Raw genomic sequence first — 10,468 nt, 5'->3', positions numbered from 1 at the left:
ATTCACAAAGAGCTTCTGAAGGGATGGAGATGCAGAACCCTGACTGTATACTCCTAAACTCCTGCTACCTACAGAAGACCCAACTCCCTCATTCAAGAGAGGGTTTTATGAAGTCAGTGTTTGCTTTTCCTTGGATTGTGCAAAACCATTAAAAAATACATAATAAAGTCACTGTTTGATGAATTCCCCCCCACCCCCACCCTTATCACCATTCAGCATGCCCACACCCTCTATAAGGAGAGAAAATTAGGCCCAGACACTTGGGTGAATCCCCTAGGTCCTTCATAGATATCTCCCTGGGTGTGTGGGAGAGGTATCAGGTTAACCACAACCTTATTATATCTAGCTATATACAGTGATCCCACATGTCACCCTAGATATATGATCTCACTCATCCCTGGGTATGTGACTTAAGTCTTTAAACCTACTCAGCTGAAATAAGGATGGAAATGGGAATTGGACACTGGGTGGAGGTAAGGGAAAATTTGAGGAAAGATCCTTTTGGGACAAAAAAGAACCACACACTACATGAGGTGCTACATCAACTTTGGAGCCTTTAATTTCAGTCTGGCCTCCGCATGTGGCTCCTTTTGGGTGCCAAGGGCCTTCTTCACATCTAGTCCTTGTAGGTCTGTACTTTCCATATCTCATTCGTGAAACTTCTGGCCAAGTCCCATTTTGCTTCCCCAGGTCATCCTCATTATTCATCCTCTATCCTACCTCCCCCTCTAGTTTCTTGTACTTTTTCCAAGGCTCCTCTTCCCTGGAATCTGCCCTCTCCCTCCCTCCTCCCCCCGTGTCCCCCCCAGGCAACAGTTCTCCTTTTCCAGAGAAGCCTCCTTTTCTGGTCCCTGGGGCCAGGCTAAGGTCCTACAGGGCATCTCCTCTGTTCTGGTGCCAGGGCCCCTCAGAGTCCTGGGGCTGTGGCCCTAGTCACAGCCTCCCTCTCTTCCCCATCACAGCCCCCAAAAGGGCTTCTGTCAGGGGCCCGCCCTCCTCCCCTGCTGCCTCTACCAGTCCAGCCAGGGCTGTTGCCCGGGCTTGTGGGCTCCGGCCAGGTCCCAGGGTCCAGTGGGCACATTTTGCAGCTAGACGGGTTCCACCAAGACGGAATACCTCGCCTACTGCCTCAGGGGGACCACAAGGCCTGAGGTGCACACTTCCCACGGCCTCTTCCAGTTCTTCCTCTAGAATGGGCAGCAGAAATCGGCCAGCTGCCTCTAAGGCAGCTTCTGCCTCGGAGCCCAGGAGGGGTTGGCCTGGAGGTGGAATGGGCTGCAAGGCTGCCCCACAGCCCCGGCAGCCATGGACATGGTGTAGAATAGGCCAAGCAGCCCCTGGGGACAAGCCCCTCAGTGGTACCAGGCTCAAGTGAGCCTCAGCAAAGCCTCCTGAGAGCAAGGCTCTGAAGAAGGGGGAAGCATCAGCTGCGGAGGCTCGAATGGCAGGTAGGCGGAGGCCTGAGTCCAGCAGGAAGTGGAGGTCAGGGGCTAGGGATGGAGTAGGGCCCAGCAATTGCCCATAGAGGCAAGGGGAGGTTGGAGAAGAATCCACAGAAGGTTGGGTAGAATCCACTGATGGGGAGATTAGGCATCGAAGGCAGGAGAGGGAATCAGCAGCGAAAAAGAGGAAAAGTGGGTGAGGGGCTGGACGAGAAAGTGCTGTCAGAAGAAGGCGGAGACCGCCTTGGTCCAGAAGTAGCCGCCTCCAGAGGGCTGGTTTCCTGAAAGACAGAGGGGCAGGCACAAGAGTCAGTGAGGGCACCTGAGACAAACACAGGCTTCTTACCTAATAAGAGAAAGTAGTACAAATCCCTGCCGGAAACACTGGGGGCCATACACTCTGGGTACTCCTGAAATAAATAGGCTTACAACCTTGCCTATTCCTGTAAACTTACTACAGATCTCTTTAGCACAGAGAGACAGAAAGCACAGAGCTAAGGGAGGGAAGAATAAAGTGGTAGGGAAGATGGGAGGTAGAGTCAAGGAGAAGAGAAAACTAGAGACTCCTGTCAGAGTCCTCCCCTGGTTCCTAAAATAATATACCTGCAGATGAAGGGCAGAGTCAGTGCACAGGCAACTCGGTCTTCTGGAGTCCCAGAGAGAAGCAAGTGAGTGAGTGCTCCCACCCCGAAGGGAGACTCAGCCTGGACTGTCAGGTTCTGGAGCAGCATTTCACCTAGGAGTAGAAGGGTTGGGTCAGGGTACTGGATCACTTAAGGTAGCAGAACTGATGAGGTGGAGAGGACTGGCAAAGAAGGTTTAAGATGCCTGGGTTCTTGAGGGATAAAATTATAGGGAGAGAGGTCACATGGATTCAAGGAAATTAAGTATGGGCAGCACAGAGATCTGGGTAATAAGAAGAAAGAATTTCTGTGTTCTAAAGAGAGAATAAGGGACAGGAAAACCATGTTTGTGTACCTGAAAGAAGAAATGGGTCACTCACCTAGTTCTCTATGTTTTCGATCGCCTGTTCGAGCTCGGGGTGGCTTTGAGGTCCGCCAATCATCTGGAGCAACACCCAACACTAGCCAGGCCCGGATGAGTGCAGCACCGTAGCTTCGGACAAAGGCTTCTAGGCAAGCAGGGTTGCAGGTGAGGCGGGTCAGAATTCGAAGGGCCCTGGGATTTGGGGGACCAGGGGCCCCAGTCACATAGCCTAGCAAGCCTTGTAGTGCTGGGCCAGTAACTAGTGCCCCACTGGGATCCGGGGCCTGTGAGAAGCGTGACAACAGTAAGAGTGCTGGCCCTTCCCGTCCCCACAATTCTTCAGCCCGACCAGATATCCTCAGTGGGGGTGGTGAAGGGTTTGGGATGTCGCCTGAGTGGCTGGGAGTCTCTAGTTGTGAGGTGCTTGGGGTCTCCAAGGCTAGAGTTGCAGGGTTTGGAGCAGAGGTTGGGGGGGGGGAATGGGACACCGTGGAGAAGGAAAGGCTATCCTGTAAGCATTGCTGCTGGAGGGATCTGACTGGGACTGAGGGAAGCTCTGGCAGGGAGCAGTGTTCAGGGGACCAATCAGGAGAGATATCTCCAGGTGCCACCACATAGCCTTCTGATATCAGCCATGACCTAGAGATCAAACAGAAAGATATTTAGCGCTCCAATCAGACCTAACCAAAATCATGTTTGAAAAGTGTTTATCACAGTGCCTGGGTACATAAAGGTACTTAGTTTAATCAATGACCAATAATAGCCAGTATTTATATACCACATTAAAACAACAACCCTGGTAAATAGGTGCCATTACTTAGCAGGTGTGGAAACTGAGGCAGACAAAGGTTAAGTAGCTTGTCCAAGGTCATACAGCTAGTAAGTGTCTGAGTCTGGAGTTGAACCCAGGACTTCCTGATTTCAAGTCCAGTGCTTTATCTGCTATGGTATTATATTAGGGAATATGAGAACTCGAAAAGAGAGATAGAGTCAGGAACTGAAGATCTAGAGAGACTGCTCAAGATGCTGGTTTACCTGAGGCTCCTGAAGCTCCCAGCCTCTGTTGGTCCTGGGGTCCGCTCCTCAGGGAAGTCACAGGAAGCAGCCTCACGGCCCTCTTCCTCCTCTTCTCCAACTTCACCACTTAGCTGCCCTGCCAGCAATGGCACGAGCCCTAGTGCCTGCAGTCTTCCTAGGGCCCCAGTGTCATACAGGAAGCCAACAAGTGCTGCTACTACACGAGGGTGAAAGGCCTCTGCCCGTGGGTCTCTCAGAAGGGACATGAGCAGTTCCAGACCCCCAGCATCCCTTAGTCGTGCTCGGTTAATGGCCTCACGGCACAGAAGACAAACAGCCCGTACCAGGGCCTGCTGGGACACTGGACCTGCCCCACTGGGCCCCCTTCTCCTCCGGAGCTCACTGAGGAGTACTTCCACACCACCAGCATTGCCCAAAGCAGGACGCACCAAGCCCTGGGCACACAAGTTGGCCAGAGTCAGGATGGCTGCATCACGTACCGTCCGTTTGGGGTGAGTGGCAAGGCTCACTAGGGGTCCCAGTCCACCACCCAGGCTCAGCTGTTCAGCACAGGCCCGTGAACAGCCTCGGCTTAGTTCCAACAGGGCCCGAGCCAGGGCTGAAGTCAGGGCAGGGTCAGAGGTTGTAGCCAGTAGCTCTGCCAGGGGCCGAACTGCCCCCTGCTGGGCTAGGGCCAAGCGGTGCTGAGGTGAATCACCCAAGTTGCGGAGGGCACGGACAACGCTCTGGAGACACTGGGAATCCTGAGAGGCAGTGAGGATTTCAACCAGCAGAGGCACAGCACCTAGACAGAGGGATGGAGAAGATAGGAAAGGGTTCCAATTCTGGACTCCTGTTTCCTCTTTCTACAAAAAGAGAAATCTAGGCACTCCCTCGCTGCCATTCCGATGCCCCTTTTCCCTCAAGCTCTTACCGGCTCTGTGGATGTCTCCACAGCTCTCAGCCTCCATAGCCAGGTTCCCTAAGGCTCGGGCTGTCCGGTTCTGTATGCTGTCAGTCCTCACACACTGTAGGATGCTTACTAAGGGCGAAAACAGAGAAGACACACTTCATTTCTTGGTCCACTATTAAGAGCACAGTCTAAGTCTTACCTAAACTCTGTGTTCTCATTCCTCCAGCTCAGACCTAGTATAGTAATATGCACAAACATGCACTTATGTTTAACTAAATTTCTTCAATTTGAGGATGAAAATCTTTTGTATTTCAGCATCCCAATTTTACCAGTGACTTGCTGCGTGACTTTCGCTAAGTTCCACGGCCCTTTTGAGTACTGATTTTTCTATCTGTCAAGTAGGGATAATACGCACTATTCTTACAACCTCAACCCTACAGAAACACAGATGAGAACAAAAATATTACAAAAGTCCCTGGAGTTGGCAGCAATGCCTATTCAATATGAGTCTCCCATCTTTTCCGCTATGGAATACTGACACTGGCACCTTGGTAAGAAGATGACCAACAGCTTCTCATTGGCTTCCAATGACTGGAGCTGTCCCCCAAGACATCTGGCTGGGACTCAGAAGAGTGAACTCTTATCAAAGGAGCTTTTTCTCTGCCAGCCAAGGAAAGTGAGCAATAGAGCAGTCTCTTTTCACCGGAGCTGTTATGTCTGAACCTGTGTTTCCAGAGTGGTGGGTGAGAATGCCTTGTATGTTTTCTGCATGTTTTTTATGGGTTCTTATGAATCATTTGCATGTTCTGCATTTTTGTCTTAAATAAAGACTATCCCATCCCTGACACCCACACCACTTTAAGGGTTTGCATGGCAGTTGGGCTTTCCTTTTACCTACATCTTAGAAACAAGTTATACCTATTCTGTTTGGAGGCTGTTCAAGAAAACATAGATGGGGACCGGATAAAGAACCAGAGAGCTGACCATCACTTGGACCAACCGCCAGAAACACATCAAGCCTGGGTGACCTGGGCATCACCCCCACGCCCACGGGGGGGTTTTCATCTGAGTTAATTTGGGCCTAAAATCGGAAGGCCAAGTGAGTTCATCGCCCCCTCCCCCAAACTGGGGTCTTCTATTTTATACCACCCATGTGAGCTGAAAACAGGACCATGGGTGGGGGGAGGGAAGGGCTTGGCAGGCAGAGTACGGAAAGAATGACGTCACAGGGGAAGGAGAAACTGCAAAACTACGTGGGCTGTTGCATCACACAAGATGTGGTGACATCACAGAAGACCCTGTGACGTCACGGCCCCGTCCTCTTCCACGAAGGCGTGGTCATCCCTACACAGAGACGTTCCCCACATGTCCGAGGCCTCAGAGGTCCTGTGCCTTTAAATCCGTCGTCAGAGGGGAAACAGCAAAGGGGCAAAACCGAGTCAGGGCGAACGGCAGAGGATGGAACAGCTGGACACTCACCAAGTGGGAGAATACCGCCGAGTCTGCGCACTTCAGTCCGGCACGCCCCCTCGGTGCAGCAGTTGGCAAGGATGCTGAGGGCCAAATCGAGCGTTCTACGTAAGCGCGCAGGCGCTGACGTAGGAGCCGAGGGGGCGGGACCCGAGGAAGGGGCGGGATCGGCAGAGCCCGTCGACGTGGCCGGTAAGGGGGCGGGGCCGGGGCCTGCTGGGGGCGGGGCGGGTCCCGCCGCCACTGCTGCCGTGCGCCGCAGCAGAGCGAGCAGGGGGCGGAGCCCACCGCGCGCCCGGAAACGCTCAATATCCCCCGCCGCCTTGACGTGGCGCGTGCGGAGGGCTAGGAGCGCGCGGCTCAAGGGGGCTTCGTTGGCTGCCGAGTCCTTTCCCCCACCCGGCCCCTCCACGGCCGCTGCTGTGAGCTGCGCGAGGCAGAACGAGAGCGAGTCGGTGGGGGTCGGTTTCGCCGCCGCCATCTTGGCCTGGGCCTGAGGCCCCACCCCCCTTCTTCGTGGCTCCGCAAAGAACAGGACTGGAAGGATGGGGCGTGACTGTGCACGGCTTCTGGAGGACGCCTTTTAAATGGCCCCGTCGCTGTGATGCACACTGGGAATTGTAGTTCACACCTCCCCGGCTCCACTTCCTGCGAGACTCCTGATCACGTGGATGGTGGGCTATGACCAACGGCCGTTCGAAGCACGCGAGGCATGACGGGAGTGGTAGTTCTTTGTCGGATTCTCTGTAGTGGAGACAGGGGCGCGGTGGACGCTGGGATACGTAGTCTGTTATTATCATGTACAGCCTATCGTGGGACGAGCGGAGAACTCCCGCTCCCAGAGGACAGCGCGCGGCCTCTTCCCCTCGAGAACCCAGGCGTCCGACTATGGAGTCTCAGGACTACGCGGTTCCCGGTGCCCCGGGCGTCGCGCTTCCCGGCGCGGCCCCGGCCCTCTGGCATTCTCGGACGCCGCTGCTCTCTCTGGAGCCGGCTGTCCCTCAGACACGCCCTTGTGGGCTCCAGGGTCGCAGCGCCGGCCGCAGGGGTCCCACCCCCCCGGGCTCACGGCGGCGGCGGGCCCGCGAGCCTGTTCAGCTTGGCCTGGGCGGAGAGGACCGGCAAGCCTCTACCTTTTTTTCTCGACGCGGTGAGTTAAAGGGTTAAGGCCACAGAGGATCGCTAGGATCTGGGTCCTAGAGAGGCCAGGCTGGGGGGGCTTCCGGTTCCGGTGCTCGGACACCTGGAAGCTTAGTGGCCCACCCCGGCTGTGGTCGGTGCACGGGGCGAGCTGCAGCCCCATGGTTCCCTGATCTCTCCTGCCCACCGGCCTTCCCATAAGAAAGGACGGTCCCTTTCCTCCCTTCCTCTCCTTTCTCCCCTCTCCCCTCCAGGATGGAGGGAGGGTTGGAGCCCCAGGCACACGAAGAAGAGGGTCTGAGAAGTGACGATCCCCGGGATGGAGGAGAGGAACAAGTAGGGGCCGGAGGGCTGGGACCCCTGAGCCCCAGGAGGGGCCTGGAATGCCCTTTTCTCCCCTTGGGTCAGAGAGATGGGGAAGACGCCACTCTTCAGCCAGGACTTCTGGAGGATGAGAGAGCTCCAGGCCTGGCTTCTGGAGACCTGCCCCCCAGCCCTGTGTTCAAGCTCCCTTCGGGACCCCCCCCTGAAAGGCCCTTCCTCGTCTGGCCAGGCCAGCCAGCTGCCTGTGAAATGATGCTGGGGCTCCAGAGGTTGTGTGGAGCAGGCCAGGGCCCGAGAGAGGAGAAACTGGCTGGAATAGGTCTCAGGACAGCCCTCCCAGGGGCCAGGCCTTTTAGTTGCCTCCAGTGTGGACTGACTGTAGCTTGTCTCCCCGATCTGATTCACCACCAGGGAACCCACCCAGGGGAGAAGCCATATAGGTGTCCTGAGTGTGGGAAGGAGTTCCGCAGGGGCTCAGACCTGGTGAAGCACCACCGTGTGCACACTGGGGAAAAGCCGTACCCCTGCCCAGACTGTGGCCGTTGTTTCAGCCTTAGCTCCAACCTGATCCAGCACCGAAGATCCCACACGGGCCACCGGCCCCACAAATGCCCTGACTGTGGTGAGGGCTTTGGACGAAGCTCAGACTTAGTGAAACACCAAAGGGTCCATACGGGTGAGAAACCATACGCTTGCTCTGAGTGTGGCAAGAACTTCAGTGTCAGCTCCAACCTTATCCAACACCAGCGAACTCACACAGGAGAGAAGCCATATAAGTGTGCAGATTGTGGGAAGAGCTTCAGTCTGAGCTCTAACCTTCTGCAGCATAGGAGATCACATACTGGGGAGAAGCCCTATAAGTGTGCTTGGTGTGGGGACAGCTTTGGCCGAAGCTCTTATCTGCTCAAACACCAGCGTTCTCACACAGGTGAGAAGCCCTATAATTGCTGTGAATGTGGCAAGAGCTTCACTAACAGCTCTGACTGTCTACGCCATCAGCGGACCCACAATGGTGAGAAGCCCTTCAAGTGCCCTGATTGTGGTAGAGGCTTCAGTGAGCGTTCCCAATTCACAGACCACCAGCGAATCCACACAGGGGAGCGGCCTTATTCCTGTGCAGACTGTGGCAAGAGCTTCTACCACAGCTCTAAACTTATCAAGCACCAGCGTTCTCACACAGGAGAAAAGCCCTACAAGTGTCCTGAATGTGGCAAGAGCTTTGTGGATAGTTCAAACCTCCTTCGGCACCAACGGACCCACATTGGGGAGAAGCCATATACTTGTAGTGTCTGTGGAAAGGGATTCAGTCAGAGTTCACACCTGCTTATCCACCAGGCAGCCCATAGTGGTGAAAAGCCTTATGTTTGTCTTGAGTGTGGGAAGGCTTTTGCCCGAAGTTCTAACCTGGTCCAGCACCAGAGGACCCATCAGGGTGGGCGTCCCTATAAATATCCTACCTTTGGTCAGAACTTTGGCCTTGGCCCTGAATTTGTTCAGGACCTTGGAAGCTCTTCAGGAGCTGGCTTCCTCTGACCCCTAGCCACTAAAAGTGACAGAGCCCAGGTCAGATAAACTTTGGGATGTGAACTCTGGGTTTTGGGGGTGTCCTCTGTGTCCTGGAACATACTTCCTCTTTTGGGACAGGGACATAGTTTTTGAGTTTCAAATATAAAGGTTTCCACCATTCTTCCCTCCCTGTTGGACTTTTCATTTGATTCATGGGTAGACTTTAAAGATTAAGGCAGATAGGACTAAAAAAAAAGACTGAGGGAACTTTATAGTTATCTTCAAAAATGTTACAGGGTATAATGTAGAAAAGCATACAGACTCATTTAGTGTAGCTCCTGGTGGCAGAAAGCTGTCAGTTTTTAAAATGGAACTAAGGTAGTTAGAACTTTAACTTGCCTTCTCCAGACACATGGTGATTTATCTATCTGAAGTATCATAGAGTGGATTCAACATTACAAGAGAGGTGGAAATAGATTACCTATAAGATCTTTTCCACCTCTATGATCCTGTGGTTCTAAGGCTGTGTTGGGGTTGATAGGACACATTTAGGGCCAAGCTCAGAGGAGGGTTCACTGATGCTATGGGAAGGTACCTAGGCCCAACGACAGAGGGCAGAGTGTGGGTGAGATAGTTCTCATGGCCTCAGCACCTGAATCCTGAAGCCTTAGGGAGATATTCTTGGAGCTAGGGGAAGATGGGCAACTTGGAATGTTCCCACCTAGTGTCCCTTGGCTAAACTACATGAAATTTGACACTACTAGTGTCCTTCCAGGGTTCTTATGTCGCTCCCCCGTCACGAGAAGATGTTTATGCTTCATCACACTAAGATGTTGGGCATTTTGTGTTTTGTCTTCAAGGAGCAGGTCTAGAGCCTGGGGAAGAATAGTGTTTAATTCAAAGGAATTCATTGCTAATGATGGAATTTAATCTTGGAATGAGAGAGGTTTAGGGGCTTGGTGGAGAATCATTTCCAGAGCTTCCCAAGGAGCAGTGCTCCCAGCTGTAGGTCCAGTCTCTTTGTCTTTCTCGATGCCCCCATCACCACTTCCCATGCAGGCACTCTGTGTCTTTGGGAAAGGGCTGAGTGTACTGGGGCTGATTATTTCTTTCGATAAGCCTACATGGAGGCCTTCTCCTTGGGAGACCTGGAGTGAATAGGATCAGTCTTTTGGTACAGAACATAGCTCTGGGCTGTTGCCCTAGCATAAGAAAAAGAGGCCCTAGGATTCCTGGATGTTGGGAAGGTTGGGTTGGAGGCACCTTTGGAGGTGTTTGAATGTTTTGGTTCTCAGAGAAAGTACAAACATTGGTTCCAGCCCTTAGTCCCCAATAAAGATGGTATCTGTGAGTGATTATTCTTGCTTCAAACTCTCTCATCCTGTTCTTTTTTCCTCCAGAGGATTCTCCCTTCAGCAAAATGTGTTAGTGGGTCAGGATATCAAGACTCAGAATCATTTTTGTCCAATTTTCTTCCCCTGACCTCAGTGGATATATACCCCTGTAAGACAGGAAAAGGGTATTTATGGTTACTGCTACCTCCCTGCTCCCCAATCTCATTAAAAGCCTTTTACCACAGAACTTTTTCACTTACGTTATTTGACTTACCCTTCCAGGAGCTCAGTGGGAAGGAGTCATGTCTCCGTTGTGTAGTTGGGGAAGCTAGAGC

The 10,468-nt window shown here is 53.2% G+C and overlaps 2 protein-coding genes across 3 annotated transcripts; one reads left to right on the top strand and one right to left on the bottom strand.

The window, feature by feature from the left end:
- Positions 1–529: 529 nt before the first annotated feature.
- Positions 530–6,310, bottom strand: ARMC5 (armadillo repeat containing 5). Of its 2 annotated transcripts, none has more exons than XM_072596824.1 (6): positions 5,839–6,310; positions 4,381–4,488; positions 3,465–4,251; positions 2,446–3,068; positions 2,046–2,178; positions 530–1,723 (listed from the first exon to the last, which is right to left on the bottom strand). In XM_072596824.1, the coding sequence occupies exons 1-6, from the start codon at positions 6,308–6,310 to the stop codon at positions 934–936; spliced, it is 2,913 nt and encodes a 970-aa protein (XP_072452925.1). In that variant the 3' UTR covers positions 530–933. The 2 variants fall into 2 exon arrangements, with proteins under 2 accessions (XP_072452925.1, XP_072452926.1); XM_072596825.1 differs by lacking the exon at positions 5,839–6,310 and adding an exon at positions 5,278–5,469.
- A 773-nt stretch (positions 6,311–7,083) lies between these two features.
- LOC140496717 (uncharacterized) lies at positions 7,084–10,150 on the top strand. Its single transcript, XM_072596829.1, has one exon. The coding sequence runs from the start codon at positions 7,225–7,227 to the stop codon at positions 8,824–8,826; it is 1,602 nt and encodes a 533-aa protein (XP_072452930.1). The 5' UTR covers positions 7,084–7,224; the 3' UTR covers positions 8,827–10,150.
- The last annotated feature ends 318 nt before the right edge of the window (positions 10,151–10,468 follow it).

This window comes from Notamacropus eugenii, chromosome 3 (genome assembly GCF_028372415.1).
Source record: "Notamacropus eugenii isolate mMacEug1 chromosome 3, mMacEug1.pri_v2, whole genome shotgun sequence".
Lineage (NCBI taxonomy): Eukaryota > Metazoa > Chordata > Mammalia > Diprotodontia > Macropodidae > Notamacropus > Notamacropus eugenii.
Note: the sequence above shows the minus strand (reverse complement) of the source record. Positions and strands in the feature narration are given on the sequence as shown.